This window comes from Astatotilapia calliptera, chromosome 12, assembly GCF_900246225.1.
Source record: "Astatotilapia calliptera chromosome 12, fAstCal1.2, whole genome shotgun sequence".
Classification (NCBI taxonomy): domain Eukaryota; kingdom Metazoa; phylum Chordata; class Actinopteri; order Cichliformes; family Cichlidae; genus Astatotilapia; species Astatotilapia calliptera.
Genome location: NC_039313.1, coordinates 36,979,723 through 36,995,579, shown reverse-complemented (window position 1 = coordinate 36,995,579; position 15,857 = coordinate 36,979,723). Strand labels below are relative to the sequence as shown.

The window sequence follows — 15,857 nt, the reverse complement described above, 5'->3', positions numbered from 1 at the left end:
TTCTTTCACGTAAGGACTTTGGTGTGGTTCGAAGCAGCAGGAAATGAAACTCATGAAAAAGTCCAGAATTTGGTCCTCCCTTCACATTTTCCCGTTCTGGTCCTCGAGCCTTATATTTGACACCCCAGGATTAAAGAGTGGTATGGGGGTGGGGCGGGGCTTGTGTGTGTGGTGACTGTTTATTAGTTTAGAATTAGCTGCATGTCGACTCCGGCGTGTCACGAGGGAGCAGCGGGCTCGTCTCAGCCCCGCCCACTCGGTGCAGCCCAGGACAACGTCCAGCGTCACAGCACGCCTCAGGTGGCCCCGAGGACTTCTCTCACTTCGTCCGTTAGAGCGCGCTCGGTGACAAAAGAGTGGAGCCACTTGTTTTCAGTTTATGTGTTTATTTATGAAAACAAATGAACTCAGAAAATAAGGATCCCATATCAGTAATTACATCAAATAATTCACTTGTTTCGTCCCCTCTGCGTCTCTACGAGTGGAGCTCGCTCTAACCTCAGACGGCTACTTTACAGCTACTATACAGCGCTCAAACATACGCGAGAAAAACGTACGGCCGGAGTGCATGCAATACATAAAACCACTGTTTCCTTTTCTTATTAAAATACAAAATTAACTATGAGCGTCGAAGCTCAACCATCAACTAAAAACAAAGAGGAGGGTTACTGTGGCAACGAGCTGTCCGCCTGTCTGTCGCAGGGGGTCCCAATCGAACGCTTTGCCCGGTCCATCGAGTCGTAATGCGCCCGCAAAACAAAACGTGGAGGCTAAAGGAAAGATCCGTGACAACAGATGACGATGCGGTGCCACCCGGAGGTCGTGTGATCACGACGTCAGATTATTCTCCAACACCTGCCATTTACAGGTTTCTTACCAGGTTACCTCCAGGGGGCACCACAGGTAAACTGATCTCCAGCTGGAGGTCGCCAATAATCAGGGGTCAGAGGAGCGAGGGGAGGTGAGGTTTTACTGAACACACCCCCTGGCTCCAGCCAATCGGAAACCATTTATATCATTGGGCATGTCGATTCAACAGTTTCAGTAAAACTCTACGTCTAATATTCATGATTCATCTTTGTTTGCGCTCTGCAGCTTGTACAAAATTCAGAACGCCACCGAGGACGCGGCGGTCAACGTCATGATGAATTTTTCAGAGAAAACAAACTTCCTGTTTGTCAATATTTCCTTTGCCAAGAACCGACACGGCGTCCAGGGATAAGAACAACTATGGCCGCGTCCCAGAGAGCCCAACACCATCGGAGGTGTAACCACAGATCATAGGTCAGAGGGCAACAGGCCTATCCGCCTGACACTGACGTCAGGTGATCAGAAATCTGACGCCACAATGCCCAACGTAAGCCACAAACATCTGCCGAGCGCTTGACAGACGGGTTTTTTCTGAAATCGCGAAAATGAGTCGTGACTGCGGTGGGCGTGGCATTTTCCTCAGAAATCGTTTCTTGCGTCCTGATGTCCTCCGAGCGGCAGCGAGCTCTAAAACCTTAAAATAAATTGTCTAAAAAGCTTTAAAAGAAACGAGGTGCTCCGAGTTTGGACCCTGACAGGAGGAGGCGGTACAGTATGAGTGGTTCTTTTTTGGCGGGGTGAGAATGGGGGCGGCGCTTGAACAGGACAGCAATAGAAAGACATTTTATATAGAGAACCTTATAAGACACAAACAAGTTCAGCACACAACCTGAAAATCAAAAACAGGAAATGTAGTGTTAAAAAGAAATAAATCAACGTCTCTGTGCTGACAGAGCCGTGCTGGGGGCGGGGTCAGGATCCTGTGACCCCACCCACATTGCCACGATGACCCCCAAGGACAAACAGGAAGTTGTGTCTAGGGTTGCAGGACCAGCAGGGGGCAGGGTTGGTCTCAGAGGTTTTTAAGGTGGAGCTGAAAGATCCAGAAGCCGGTTCGATCCAAAGGGTTGATCAGTCAAAAAAAAAATGGTTTATTTCCCGCTGAGACGATCCATCAAGAGTCCACTTGGACACTTTTTAAAGCGTTACCTGATGAGGACTCAGCTCCAGAGCAGGCGGCATGGGCACGCCCTCTGTTCTATCTGCAGGCACGCAGTTTCCTGTTACGTGTTTTAAAGGGTTTAACGCCAAACTGAACCAACCACCATAAACAAAATCAGGGTTTTGGCCTGGCGCCGTCAGTTACCCGTCATAAATACCTCAAAATTTAAATAAAGTTTTGAATTAAAGATACTTTTTGTAACAACCTTCTGCAGAATGTAACTAAACATTCCACCACCAGGGGGCACCATGTCACCACTGACTGAGGTCAGGCCTTGTCCTCTTCGTTTTCACACTGGCACAGGAACGTACTCATACCCGTTTTAAATAAAGTTTACGCTGGTTTCATTTAGTGGCACAAACTGGTATTACACTAAAGTTCTTCCTTTTTCACCTCAGTGACACACTTTTAATTTGAAAAGCTTTTAATTTTAACATTTAAACTGGATTTTACAAAAAGTACCTTTAAACTGCTAAACTGTATTTTCCTGCTGACCCCGCCCACCGCCATACTCCTGCCTGTTTCCCACCTCGCTGGTTTTCTCAATCCCAGTTTAAAGTAGCAGACGGCACATCAGAAGGAGGGGCTAAACAACGCCTTGCCGCCAGGTTCAGAGAAAAAACGGTTATTTGTAAAACTGTTCTGTGATGTCACACGCTGACATCGTCAGGTCTTCTCTCTGCTGCAGCGCTGCCGACAGCTTCAAATGAAACGTGAGATGCGCTCATTCGTCTCAGTATCCACAAACCTGCTGAGATCACCTGCTCCTCCTCTCCAATGATACTTGTGGAATGTATTCAGAGGTCAGGGGTCACCACCGGCCGTCCACGAAGAAGAAAAAGACGAAGAAAGAAAGTCTCGACGGTTGCATTTCTGTCCACAGATCAGTAAGACTCCCAGACGGGCTGCCCATCGCTCTACCTGACTCCGCCCACATCCTTCCTCCTCCATCACTTTCTTCTGTCTGCAGTCCTCCAATAGCGGAAAAAATGAAACAAAAAACAAAAGCACTAGGAGCTAAAAAAAACAAACAGGTCAGCCTATTTACATCCAGTCTCTGTGTTTAAACGTGTGTGTAACAAGTTCAGAGTGTGTATCTCTGTCTTTGTGTTTGTTCAGGATGGAGGTGTGTGTGTGTGTGTGTGTTCAGTAACACGTGTATGTGTGAACGCGTGTTCAGTCTGTGTCGGAGGATGAGGAGGTTCCTGTCGAGGAGCTGTCATCGGAGGAGGAAGAGGAGCTGCCACTCAAACGACTAGCCCCGCCTCCTGAGGCCCCGCCTCCAGCTGCCTTCTCTGAAAAGAGAAATAAAGGAAGACAAGTCAATGAGACAGTCCCGGCCAGGTGACACCGTTTCTGTTGGCGCTCGATGATTGTTGCCTAGACAACACGGCTCAGTCGCCCAAGTCCAACGCTCACACGATGAACCCACCCCCCCGTATCGGACCGCTCAGACATCGACGGCCGTGCTTTTGAGGCGGTACTTACGCAGTAGCTTCCTTTGCTTCTTCTGCAGGCAGGACTTGACGTAGCGCTCGAGCTCTCGGAGCGTGGAGGGTTTGAGCGTCTCGAAGTCGATCTCGATCTCGTCGGGGTTGGAGTCCCTCAGCGACGGCTCTCTGGTCTGGATGATGTGCACGACACGGCCCAGCTTCTCTCCCGGCAGCCGGTTGATGTCCAGACTCAGCTGCCGCTTCTCATCGTACGACATCGGCAGCGACGACTCCTCGCCGTCGTCCCCGTTGGCTGAGCCGCTGCCCGACGTCTTGTTGCCTTTCTTGGGTTGCCTGGAAACACAGTCACTGCGGTCACTACATTGTCCCTTTTCTCAGGTGGATTTGCTGAACACTGAGTCGTACCTGGTGGCCGTCACCGTGCTGTTGGCTTTTCTGGCTGGCGCCTTCTTCTGATTGGCCGGTTTGGGCTGCTGGGCGGCGGCCTTTGGCTTCTTCTCTTCCTCCATCTTGCCTTTATTTCCCTTGTCTTTCTCCTTCTCTTTCTTCTTCTCCTTGTCTTTCTTCTCTTTCTTCTTCTTTGGCTTGCTGACCGGCGCCTGGGACAGGACCGCCAGCTGCTCGTGCACCGCCTTCAACTGATGGAATAAACTGATTATCAATACCCGTCATCTGTGATCAATACACGGCCACGCCTTCACGGGGTGAGTCACAGGAGCCATGGATATTTCAAACATGAATGTCAAGTAAACAAATCGTGAAATCTAAAATGATAAAAAGAAGAAAACCAAGATGTTCTTGACCTGTGATTGGTCGGCAGCACCAACCTGCTCCTGTAGCTCAGCCAATCGCGTGGCCCGCTCCTCCTCAGAGTCGGACGATTCGTCAGAGGAGGAGTTGTTGCTGCTGTCGGAGGAGGCGGTGCTTTTGCTGACCACCGGTGTCGTGGTGGGGACCGACGCCTCCAGGCCCTCGTCAGGGATTTTAGCGAAACGCATTTCAAACACGTCCTAATGGCAGACGGGTTATCGATACCTGATCGCAGCGATCGATCGAGCAGGAAACGGAGGCTTTACGTACCTGCAGCTTGCGGGCCATGGCCACCACCTCGTGGTCTGGGGGGTTGTACTTGTAGCAGTTGGAGAACATTAACCTGACGTCAGTGGCGAAGCTCTGAGGGTCGCTGTACTCGCCTTTATCCATTTTTTTCTGTCAGGAAACAAAAGAACGTCAGAGATGGCGCCAAACCTCCCATTTGGACATCTGAAGGTGCGGAGTACAGACACCCAGCGGCGTTAAAAGTAGGGGTGCAACGATATTCGTATCGATATTGAACCGTTTGATACAGTGCTTTCGGTTCGGTACGCATATGTATCGAACAATACAAAATCTTTAATTTATTTTATCAACTTTCCTTCTGACGATGCTGTCTGTGTTGAGCGCTCAGTGGATCTGCGCTCGACAGTGCAGCCTAGGCGGAGTAGTCGAGCGCAGATTCACTGAGTGCAGGGCAAGCTAGCAAGACAGAAGTTAAGCTCCTTGCAACATGGTAAATTGAACCTCCCCCACCCTCATTCAGATCTGGCGTTTGGAATTATTTTGGTCTTCATGTGACGTATGACCCTGAAGGTAAGCGAGTCATGGACTAAAGTAAAACAGTATGTTGAATGTGCCACGCAATGCTCAATTACATGGGTGGGAGCTAGTGCGTTAGCGCAGTTAGCTCGTTAACGTGTTGGCCGTCCAGCCCCACGCTCAGGGCGATCCACGGTAGCTCGTTAACGGAGATTTGCCGTGTTTTGGCGTTAACGTCATTTCAGATTAACGCTGACAGCACTAGTGTGAACACAACGAATATGACTGCACATTTACTCCGACATCATCCTCGTGCAAAGACAAAAACAACAAGCACGCATGCTACAAACTTTAGCCGAGTCATTTAGACAGCCGTTAGCACAGGATTCTCCTTATGGGGACCTGATATGTTTAATGTGCTGCTGAGAATATAGCCCAGAAGAAGCGCGTAGTATAGCTTTTATTTTGAAAGAGCCATTTCTCTGTAATAAACTCTCTTTTCCAAAGATGAGTGATTCCTCAATCAGATACAGGGCTCGCAATATCGCTAGCCCGACGTCCTGGGGCTAGCGATTTTTTCAGTCGGGCTACCAAAATCTATCTCTGCCCTGCCCGTCGGGCTATTGTAGGAAAAATATATGTCAATGCTTTTGCATTCTTTCAGAAATGTAGCTGGGTAATTATGTCATTGGCATCGGTGAGCCACTGTCAATATGTGACATATTGAAATCGTGTTTGAATTTGCGCTTGTTTTTTGCTTTCACTTTGCAATCGCGCGAACTGTGTATAGAGAGCGACAGCACTGATCTGTGAGTGATGATAATTTGTGCACCAATTCCTCTGACATCGTCTTATTAATCGTTAGCTTACTATGCAAACATGACAAGTGAAATCTCCCGCAGCTTAAACATGTGAGAGGTTGATCGCGCAGAGAATCGCTGAGCTTATGTGAGTGCGCGTGTAAAAGCAGCAGGATTTATATTTGACTACGATGACCTGGATGACTGAGAACCTTCACAGACAGATATATATTTTAGTTCTGCTGAGCCAAATAAGACAGGTCAGGGTGAAGAAGTGACAGCCAAAGAAAAGCTTACCACAAAACGGAGAAGTTATGACAAATGAGACTATAAGGCAAAAAGAAAGTGCAGCTTTATGGTTTCATGGACAAAAGAATTTCTGTGGCTGCAATATGACGAGCTAAATAACCAGGGCTGCACATAAGTGGTCCGCAGGTGCGCATTCGCTGTCAAAAAAAAAAACACGCACAAGATAAGAAGTTGCAACGGGTGTTTGCGTACATAAGATTTTCAGGAGGAGGACAGACATTTGTTTAGAACTCTTAAAGATGTCGAAGAAGCTCCTTTAAGCAATTACTTTGGTGTTCCTCCACCTCCACAGAAATGTCAGAAGGAGTCCGAACCACAAGAGAAGCATGTATACTCGGAAAAGTGGTTGCAGGAGGTGAGCTGGCTTCAAACAAATGATGAACGCACAGAGATGTGGTGCAGAATGTGCCGTGAAAATTTAATAAATGACAAATTAAAAAGGCATGAACATTTTTTTTTGTATCGAAAAAATATCGAACCATGACACCAAAGTATCGAACCGAACCGTGAATTTTGTGTATCGTTGCACCCCTAGTTAAAAGGTTCCAGTTTTCCACCAGAGCGAGCTTTGAACCGGCCGCAGGGCTGGGAATCGCCGCAGCCCACGATCTCGACATACAGTGGGGCAAAAGAGTATTTAGTCAGCCACCGATTGTGCAAGTTCCCCCACCTAAAATGATGACAGAGGTCAGTAATTTGCACCAGAGGTACACTTCAACTGTGAGAGACAGAATGTGAAAAAAAAAATCCATGAATCCACATGGTAGGATTTGTAAAGAATTTATTGGTAAATCAGGGTGGAAAATAAGTATTTGGTCAATAACAAAAATACAACTCAATACTTTGTAACATAACCTTTGTTGGCAATAACAGAGGTCAAACGTTTACTATAGGTCTTTACCAGGTTTGCACACACAGTAGCTGGTATTTTGGCCCATTCCTCCATGCAGATCTTCTCGAGAGCAGTGATGTTTTGGGGCTGTCGCCGAGCAACACGGACTTTCAACTCCCGCCACAGATTTTCTATGGGGTTGAGGTCTGGAGACTGGCTAGGCCACTCCAGGACTTTCAAATGCTTCTTACGGAGCCACTCCTTTGTTGCCCGGGCGGTGTGTTTTGGATCATTGTCATGTTGGAAGACCCAGCCTCGTTTCATCTTCAAAGTTCTCACTGATGGATGGAGGTTTTGGCTCAAAATCTCACGATACATGGCCCCATTCATTCTGTCCTTAACACGGATCAGTCGTCCTGTCCCCTTGGCAGAAAAACAGCCCCATAGCATGATGTTTCCACCCCCATGCTTCACAGTAGGTATGGTGTTCTTGGGATGCAACTCAGTATTCTTCTTCCTCCAAACACGACGAGTTGAGTTTATACCACAAAGTTCTACTTTGGTTTCATCTGACCACATGACATTCTCCCAATCCTCTGCTGTATCATCCATGTGCTCTCTGGCAAACTTCAGACGGGCCTGGACATGCACTGGCTTCAGCAGCGGAACACGTCTGGCACTGCGGGATTTGATTCCCTGCCGTTGTAGTGTGTTACTGATGGTGACCTTTGTTACTTTGGTCCCAGCTCTCTGCAGGTCATTCACCAGGTCCCCCCGTGTGGTTCTGGGATCTTTGCTCACCGTTCTCATGATCATTTTGACCCCACGGGATGAGATCTTGCGTGGAGCCCCAGATGGAGGGAGATTATCAGTGGTCTTGTATGTCTTCCATTTTCTGATGATTGCTCCCACAGTTGATTTTTTCACACCAAGCTGCTTGCCTATTGTAGATTCACTCTTCCCAGTCTGGTGCAGGTCTACAATACTTTTCCTGGTGTCCTTCGAAAGCTCTTTGGTCTTGGCCATGGCGGAGTTTGGAGTCTGACTGTTTGAGGCTGTGGACAGGTGTCTTTTATACAGATGATGAGTTCAAACAGGTGCCATTCATACAGGTAACGAGTGGGGGACAGAAAAGCTTCTTACAGAAGACGTTACAGGTCTGTGAGAGCCAGAGATTTTCCATGTTTGAGGTGACCAAATACTTATTTTCCACCCTGATTTACCAATAAATTCTTTACAAATCCTACCATGTGAATTCATGGATTTTTTTTTCACATTCGGTCTCTCACAGTTGAAGTGTACCTCTGGTGCAAATTACTGACCTCTGTCATCATTTTAAGTGGGGGAACTTGCACAATCGGTGGCTGACTAAATACTTTTTTGCCCCACTGTAGCGTTGTTATGATTTCCATGTTTTACTCAGTAGTACTGCAATAACCCCGGTTATTGCAGTACTACTACATACATTAACGTATATTATCTGCATTCAGCTGTACTCGTTCAACTTCAGATTACGTGCTCGGAGTTAAACTTTGTTTGTCAGTCAGAGTCATCTCATCAGGCGCCGCCGCCGCCACTGAAACCCGCTGTTCCCACGAGTAGCTGCTCCGGTCGGCTCTGCTCGGGTTTCCCAGTAACACCTGGTACCACGGGTCTTTTTAGTACCTGCTCAGGGGAGGTTTCAAGCGATCTGAAAATGTGACAGACTGCGTGCCATCGACGGGCTAATCAGCGGTGTCGCCTGATGAGTCGTGACTCATCGAAACCCAAGGGCAGCGGTTACATCGCACAACGCCGCGGTCCCTGAATGCGACACAGACCGAGCAGCAAGTACACGGACGCCTCCATGTTTGTTGTAGCGTTCATGTCACGTACTAATTATGTCATGGGACGCTCCGCCCCGTTGCTATGACGGTGATCACGCATATCAGGTGGTACTCGACTGTAACGGAAAACCAGTCAGAACTAATGGAAATGGAGCTTCAGTCACCGCAACATCTCACAAAATATGGAAAAAACGAATCGATCAGCGACTGAGCGGCTTTACCAAAGAGGAGGGGTCTGACTGTGTGCTGCACCACAAACAGGAGCAACAGCCTGCGGACGCTCACCTGTGGAGCTCCCACTAACACCACACAGAATGATGAGGGAAGCTCAGGTGTCGCCCACACGAGAAAACCTCGTCACTCTAACGCCTCGACCTGTTTGAGGTTCACTCCGTGCTGGCGAACGTCGTGACGTCACGGCAGCGTGGACGTATGTTCGGTTACAGCGAGCAGAAAAGCCCTCCCTCACTCTGGGTCAGTTCCCGCTCTCACAGACTTTAATTTTCTTTAAAACATCAAATCTGTGATATTGATTGTCACCGATCACGTTGTAGTCAGGCGAGTTTCTATGGCGCCTGCAGAGTTTGAACCACCGTTGACCTCACTCTAACCTCGTGTCTACGTGATGATGTCATTACCCGGATGGTGCTGAGGTCCATGGGGTGTTTGATGATGTCATGGTAGTCGTGCAGCTCCAGCGCCTCAGCGTCCACGGGCTTGTAGAAGGGCCAGGCATAGGCGGCGTGCTTCTTCGAGAGCATCTCCTTCAGGATGGCATCGCAGTGTTTCATCTGCTCACCCAGCTTACCGCCTTTCCTCCCCCCGGGGCCGACGCCTCCGGCACCCACGTCCCCAGCCGCCAGGTCGTCCCCAGTGTCCCGCCGGGTCTTGGTGGGGCGGGCAGCGGCTTCACGGCGAGACGAAGCCAGTTTAGCCGGTTTGGCGTCCTGAGCAGACGGAGAGTCGGCGCGGCCGGCAGAGATGGCCGACGTGGTCGGAGTGGTGGTATCAGCTTTCCTCTTCACGCCTTTCTTCTGTTAGAGAGACAGACAGGTGGAGAGGGCGGGCTCAGGTTCTGTTTCAGGTCACATGACGCCATGTCGCCGCACACGCCTCTTACCTTAACCACAGGCTGGGCAGATGGCATCAAGGTCGCAGGAGGCTGAGGTGCAGACACAGGGGGCGTGGCCTGGACTGGTGTGGGCGTGGTTGAGATTACTGGCGTCTGAGAGGGAGAGGGGGAGGGATAGGAGGGGGGAGGGGAGGCTGAAGACTCTGCCTGTTGACTCACTGAAAGAGAGACAGGAAGTACTGTGAGTACTTCAGCAGTACTGCAGTATTTCCTGCACACGTTCAAGTGCAGGTGCAGGAGAGGATTCTGATCTACTGCCGCAAACACAGAACCCACACCTGATCAACCAACCACCAATTTCTCTCAATAAAGGTGAGTGCAGTGTAGGACCTGGGTGGAGACCACCTCTGGTACGGCAGCGTTACCTGTATCCGTCTCACCTGTGGTGGCGGCCGGCTGTTTGCTCTTGTTCTTGCCTTTGGGAGCCGGAGGCAGCAGAGCGACTTCTTCTTGAGGCATCTGAGCGACTTTCTGCAGGAAGATCTTCTCTAAAGCCTGAGCCATGAGGACGATGTCGTCTGTGGGCTACACACACACAGAGGTTAATGCCATCACAGCTGCACACAGCTGCACTCAGCGCCCTGGCTCTGCCCCCTTTACCTTGTTGTAGATGTAACAGTTGGTGAACATGGTGTTGAAGTCCTGCATTGCCTCGCTGGCGCTCCAGTAATAATTGTTCTCCAGACGCTTCTTAATGGTTCCCATGTCCATCGGGTTTTTGATCACTTTGTGGTAATCCTGCACACAGCAGCGTGGTCAGGAAAACACTCAGCTGTGTGTGTGTGTGTGTGTGGCGAGAGAGCAATGGTGACTCACGTGCAGACACAGCTTGATGGCGTCCACGGGTTGGTAAAAGGGCCAGGCGAACTGATGCTTCCACAGCGTCTTCACCACCACGTTCTGCATGTACTGCAGCTGGTTGGTTTTCCTGAGACACACACACAGTCAGCACACACCATTCACCTGCCTCTAACAGCCTATCAGGAGTCTTTCTCGGTTGTGTCCTACCTGCCCGGTTTAGTGGGGTTGGTGACCTCAGGGGGGGGCGGGTTGGTGAGGGGAGGGGGGCTGGGGGGCGCAGCCTCAGGGGCGTCCGACATGGTGGACGACGGTGATGCAGCGATGCACAGTGGGACGGCAGCGTCTGACTGGAAGGTGAAAAAGGACTCCTTCTGTGGGCCGAGGCCAGGTGTGTGTGCACAGGTGTGTGTCCGTGCACGTGTTCAGTTCAGCCGCTTCAGCTCAAGTGTTCCCCGAAGAGACAAACTCCCATCGCACGACCTGAAAAACACAGAGAGAGAGGGGCGGTGATTAGGGGTTATTGATTCTGGGGAGGTAACGCTTTTAACCCCGCCCATCACACCAGTTTGAGGTCATTAACCATTTCCTGTCCAAACAGTCCGCGATCGTTGTTTAAAGTCAGCTCGCTGGTTTCCATCTAAAGCTGATGTCTCTCTAAGAACTTAATCGTACAGCGGCAACGTTTGGCTGGTCGGTGACGCCCGGCTAGCTACGGTGCCGCAGTTACACTAACACAAACAAACGAGCGCAGAGAAGCTGGAGGACGAGGGATGTTTGCCACCATACGTCTGGAGGAAGACGCTGAAAACTGAAACTTCAGCTCAGGTCGGTCATTTAGTCCTGACGCTCAGCTTCACGTCCTCGCTGAGAGCGAGTCTTCTCTGAAGCGTTCTGGAGATCTTTGGAGGCGGGGCTCAGCGAGGTTTTAAACTCTGGCCAATGAATGAAGTGCAACAGGTTAAATGGCAGCTGGCTGTTTGACCTCTGTGCAAACACAGCAGGGAGCTTCCAGGACCAGGCCAGCTCAGCTGCTACACACATCTGTACATAAAGCTTTAAAAACAGCTGCTTCAACATCTGGCAGCTAACGAGGTTAGTGAGTGTCATGACTACGTGTAAAAGCCCAGCCCAGAAGGCTGCGCGCTTCAGCTCTGCGAGAGGCAGTGAGGGTCACTCAGAACGAATCATCATCTACGGATCAGAAAAACCTGAGCACACAGGCGCAGCTGCAGAGCTGCAGGCTGTGGGTGGAGGTGGGTGGAGGTCAGACCCTAAGACCTGACTCTGACGTCGAAATCACTGCTTGGACTCGGAAAGCTACAGACTCCTCCAACCAGGATCCACAAACACCTGCTCCTCCTGTCTGAACTCATTCAAGGTACACTGAGTGGAAGCTGTGCTGCGGTTTGACCAATCAGAAGCTGAGATTCTGACTCGAGATCGTGGACACTTGGCTCTAGAGCAGAGGGAACATCCAGGTTGTTGTCATCGCTCAAGGACCGTCTCTGCTGAAACATCTGGAGCTTCATGAAGCTACAAACAGCACGGAGGAGGCCCGAAGCTCACCAAAGTTTTCCAACTCCTAAAAACTGCTACTTTCTACCTGAATCCAGTTTGATTCCAACACTGAGGCGCTAATAATCCAGAGCATCAGACACACAGCTGATCCTTGTGCCTCGCGCTGATTAGAATCTGACTCTCAGGCCACAATCAGATTTATCAACAGCAGATAATCAAGGCTGCAGCGACTGTTATTAATAAACTGACAGATGATCCACCCACCAACCAATAATCTGTTTAGTAATCAGAGAACATCCAACGCTGAAAAATTCAGCCATTTATTGCATCAACAGACCTAACGCCGCGTGGGCGGGTCCCAAGTCAAACTTTATTCAACTAATCCTCGCGTTACACGTCCAACCCTCTCTCACTGGAGTCCATTGATAAACGTACAGTGACTCATCAGCTGTTGTTGACCTGCTGCAGGTCCAGGATTACTGCACGAGTTTTTCTCTCTGATCTGGACGTGTCCATGTGTTTTACTTCACGCTTTCTTTATTTCCTGTTTGAGTTCCTGTCACAAGAATGTACCAAAGTTTATCTTTACGATAGCTTGATTTGTGCGGTAAGACGGTCTGATGAAGGCCCGAGAGGCTGTTATCTGTTCATAGCAGCGGATGATCAGGGCTGTCAGTATATTTAAAGATCAACTGTTGATAGGTCTATAATGCATCAACTGATAACAGTTAACTGTTCTTGTTAATGTGTCGGTTTGCTTACAAACATTAGTTATTAATCTCTCATTAGCATGATTTCTTTGACCACACTGACCCTGAGTCTACAATGATCACGGCAGAAATCTGAGGGAAACTTGTGTTTATCCAATCAGAGCAGCCGTCTGATCCCGCTCAGCTAAACATTCAAATAAATAACTGTTAATCAAAAGTCACTCAGTGTTTTCTGTAATCCATTACCTGATCACTTAAGTTTCTTTCTTACACACCCACAGGTGGCACGTTACAGATTATTATTTTATGTTAATGGAAATTTCTGAGACTGTCACAAATCCAAAAGGCAATAAAGTGAAAATAAAGTATGCTGTGGACATTTTTATATTTTAATCACAAATGATGGAATTAAGACAACAGATCTGTGGGTAGTCCAGCCTTCAGTCTCTACTTGGAGTCTCTGCTGATTTAAAGCAACACCACGGGTCAAAATGAGAGAAAAGGCTCTGAATGTCAAACTGATGACAATTTATTCAAAAAACAAAACAAAAACAGGATGGTATTGATGTTATGCGAACTGGTGTACCCTAAGTGGGCATGTCCTGGACACACCTGGGACTGAACAGAATGATACCCGTGCTATGAGCTCCTGCACCCAACAGACGCCCTCAGGCCGTCTAAAACCGGGACCGGGACCCGGAGCGGTAAATCCGTGCAGACCCGGGGCCGCCTGTGCGCTGCTAATAGCCAAGCTAACCGCTACGAGCCACCGCTCCGCTGCACAAGGCAAACCGCACACATGACCTTACGTGGTGGCTGCACCGACACCCCGATGGCTCGTAGTGTCGGTGGATCTCTAGCCCCGGTGAAGGGGGCTGGAGCTCGGCTCTGGCCGCTCCACTTCGAGCTCCGCACAAACATCCATTTACCTGCTTTAAAAGATGGCGGGCACAGCAACAGCTAGGTGGCTAACGGAGCACAGCTCCGCGTCGAGGCCGTAACACGTCGGTAATAATACCCACGGCGGCCGAGGGGCTGACGAAATGCGTGCCGGGGTGATATATCGGCCGACGTGATCTAATTTGGCACACTCCAGGCGCATTGGCGCGGTTACATTTTGCGATATTTGCGGACGTTACCGCTCGATGTTTGGCTAGCTAACGCAGCATTAGCCTGTTAGCTGAGCTTTGTCTGAAGGCGCCGAGCGGCCAGCCAGGCTCCGACACTCTCCGCTCTGCCCGCTCTTTCCCTCCGCTCCCGGTACCCGCTCACCCCGCTCCTCCCGCTCACACACGCTCTTTACTCCGTGTCTCGGTCCTCCGGCGATCCCGCGGCGGCTGCGACTGCTTTCTGGAAGATTTTTATTTAGCCAAGTAGCATAATAGATGAGTTATCAGCTGTCTTGTCCGTACGCAAGCGCAGTGCCGAGCAGCATCATGGATTTTGTTGTGATTGCATTGGTTGGTCCGGCAGATGACGCGATGTGATTGGCTACGGCGTGCTTGCAGGGTTTTGATTTGTTGCTAGGTGGTGTGAAGAGCTGTGATTGGTGCAGGAGGCCGTTAACATGCACTGATTGGCTGAGCCGATAACCGGGCTCTCGTGATTAGCCGGTAAAGCTGACGGGATTCGGAATGGCGCCGCGGATCGAACTACGTCTCCCAGCATGCACCGCGGCAGCGCGGAGCTGTGCTGACGCTGATCAGTTATAGATACCTAAACGAGACTTTGAAACACTGTGTCTGTAAATTGGTGGCGAACAGCCTTTTAAATAAAACGATGAAACGTCACGGTGAAAGAGCACAAGCCTTAAAACACACTCGGCACTATTCAGCAGCTTAAATACTTCAGTCTGTGCACCAAAGTCCACCTGAGCGGTCACCGCGCTGTTCCTCACATCAGCACCAAACTCACCTGGAATACCTGCAGAATGATGTTCATGCCAGTCCTTCAGACACTGAACACAAGCTGGGACAAAGCTGGGACCTCCACCAAAGACCAGAGGCGATGCTGTAGAGCCGAGTCATCCTGTAATGTCCGGAATGAAGGCAGAGCTTCCTTTAGAAACTCAGTGCTCATGTGTCCACAGCAAAAAGTTAAACAAACCTCTTTGAAGGTGGAGGAGCAGCACGATCAAAGGTGTCTCATCTACCTGAGACCAGCAACAGAGACACTGATCACTGCACTCAGTGGGACGTACAGACCACGTTTCGTCAGCATGTCTACAAACATCTTTTTTATTAGGACTATTTATTATTACTCGGTCTCTTGAGGTTCTCTCTGGAGCTGACAGTATTATCTAAGACAGCACCGAGGTCATTCCCACAGCAGGGGTGTGAAACAGAAGCCCGGGGCCCAGAATACCCCGACAAAGATCCAGCCTGCTGGTGGCTTTGGAAAACGTAAAGGAGGACATCAAATTTGGTGATAGCAGAATCTTTTCTGTAAAGACTGAAAGTGGGCTGTTTGTGGCCCGTGATGTGAAATAAGCTCTACAGTCTGTATTTTTGGCCATCAGTATAAACATCTGGGCACGCTTTTTGATTTCAACACTCAGGGTGAGTCGTCACGATTTACTCGCGTCCTTCCTCAACATGTAGGTGACTCTGTCATCTGTGAGTGTCAGAACCAATTACAAAGTAACTTGTTACTGTAATCACATTTTTTAGTAACATAAAGTTAGTAATTACATTAAAGTCCTGCTGAAGTCAGCTGATTTCAGTTTGTGTGGGAGGAGGACAATGGTGGCGTGGTAACTTTCAAGAAGTGACGCCATAGACCTGACTTTTATTTTTATTGCAGAAAAGAACAAGCGTGATGGCACGTGGAAACAGGCTAACACACCGCTAGCCAAAAAGTCAGAGTGAT

The 15,857-nt window shown here is 49.4% G+C and overlaps 1 protein-coding gene across 4 annotated transcripts; it reads right to left on the bottom strand.

Moving 5' to 3' along the window:
* Positions 1-369: 369 nt before the first annotated feature.
* On the bottom strand, positions 370-14,412 carry LOC113033282 (bromodomain-containing protein 3). Of its 4 annotated transcripts, none has more exons than XM_026186936.1 (12): positions 14,262-14,412; positions 10,969-11,241; positions 10,777-10,888; positions 10,561-10,698; positions 10,326-10,485; positions 9,949-10,118; positions 9,467-9,862; positions 4,567-4,695; positions 4,290-4,496; positions 3,892-4,124; positions 3,521-3,819; positions 370-3,327 (listed from the first exon to the last, which is right to left on the bottom strand). In XM_026186936.1, exons 2-12 carry the CDS (start codon positions 11,058-11,060, stop codon positions 3,209-3,211), a joined length of 2,055 nt encoding a protein of 684 aa, XP_026042721.1. In that variant the 5' UTR covers positions 11,061-11,241; positions 14,262-14,412; the 3' UTR covers positions 370-3,208. The 4 variants fall into 4 exon arrangements, with proteins under 4 accessions (XP_026042721.1, XP_026042726.1, XP_026042725.1 ...); XM_026186941.1 differs by having other exon boundaries at positions 4,314-4,496; XM_026186940.1 differs by having other exon boundaries at positions 10,341-10,485.
* Between the last annotated feature and the right edge of the window lie 1,445 nt (positions 14,413-15,857).

Bases quoted from the DNA above. Each gene is read 5' to 3' on its own strand.
- LOC113033282 (XM_026186936.1), bottom strand. From the start codon at position 11,060: ATGTCGGACGCCCCTGAGGCTGCGCCCCCCAGCCCCCCTCCCCTCACC. The intron at 9,863-9,948 runs GTAAGAGGCGTG...TCTCTCTAACAG, and splicing joins CTGCCCAGCCTGTGGTTAAG to AAGAAAGGCGTGAAGAGGAA. The intron at 3,328-3,520 runs GTAAGTACCGCC...TTCTCTTTTCAG, and splicing joins GAAGCAAAGGAAGCTACTGC to AGAAGGCAGCTGGAGGCGGG.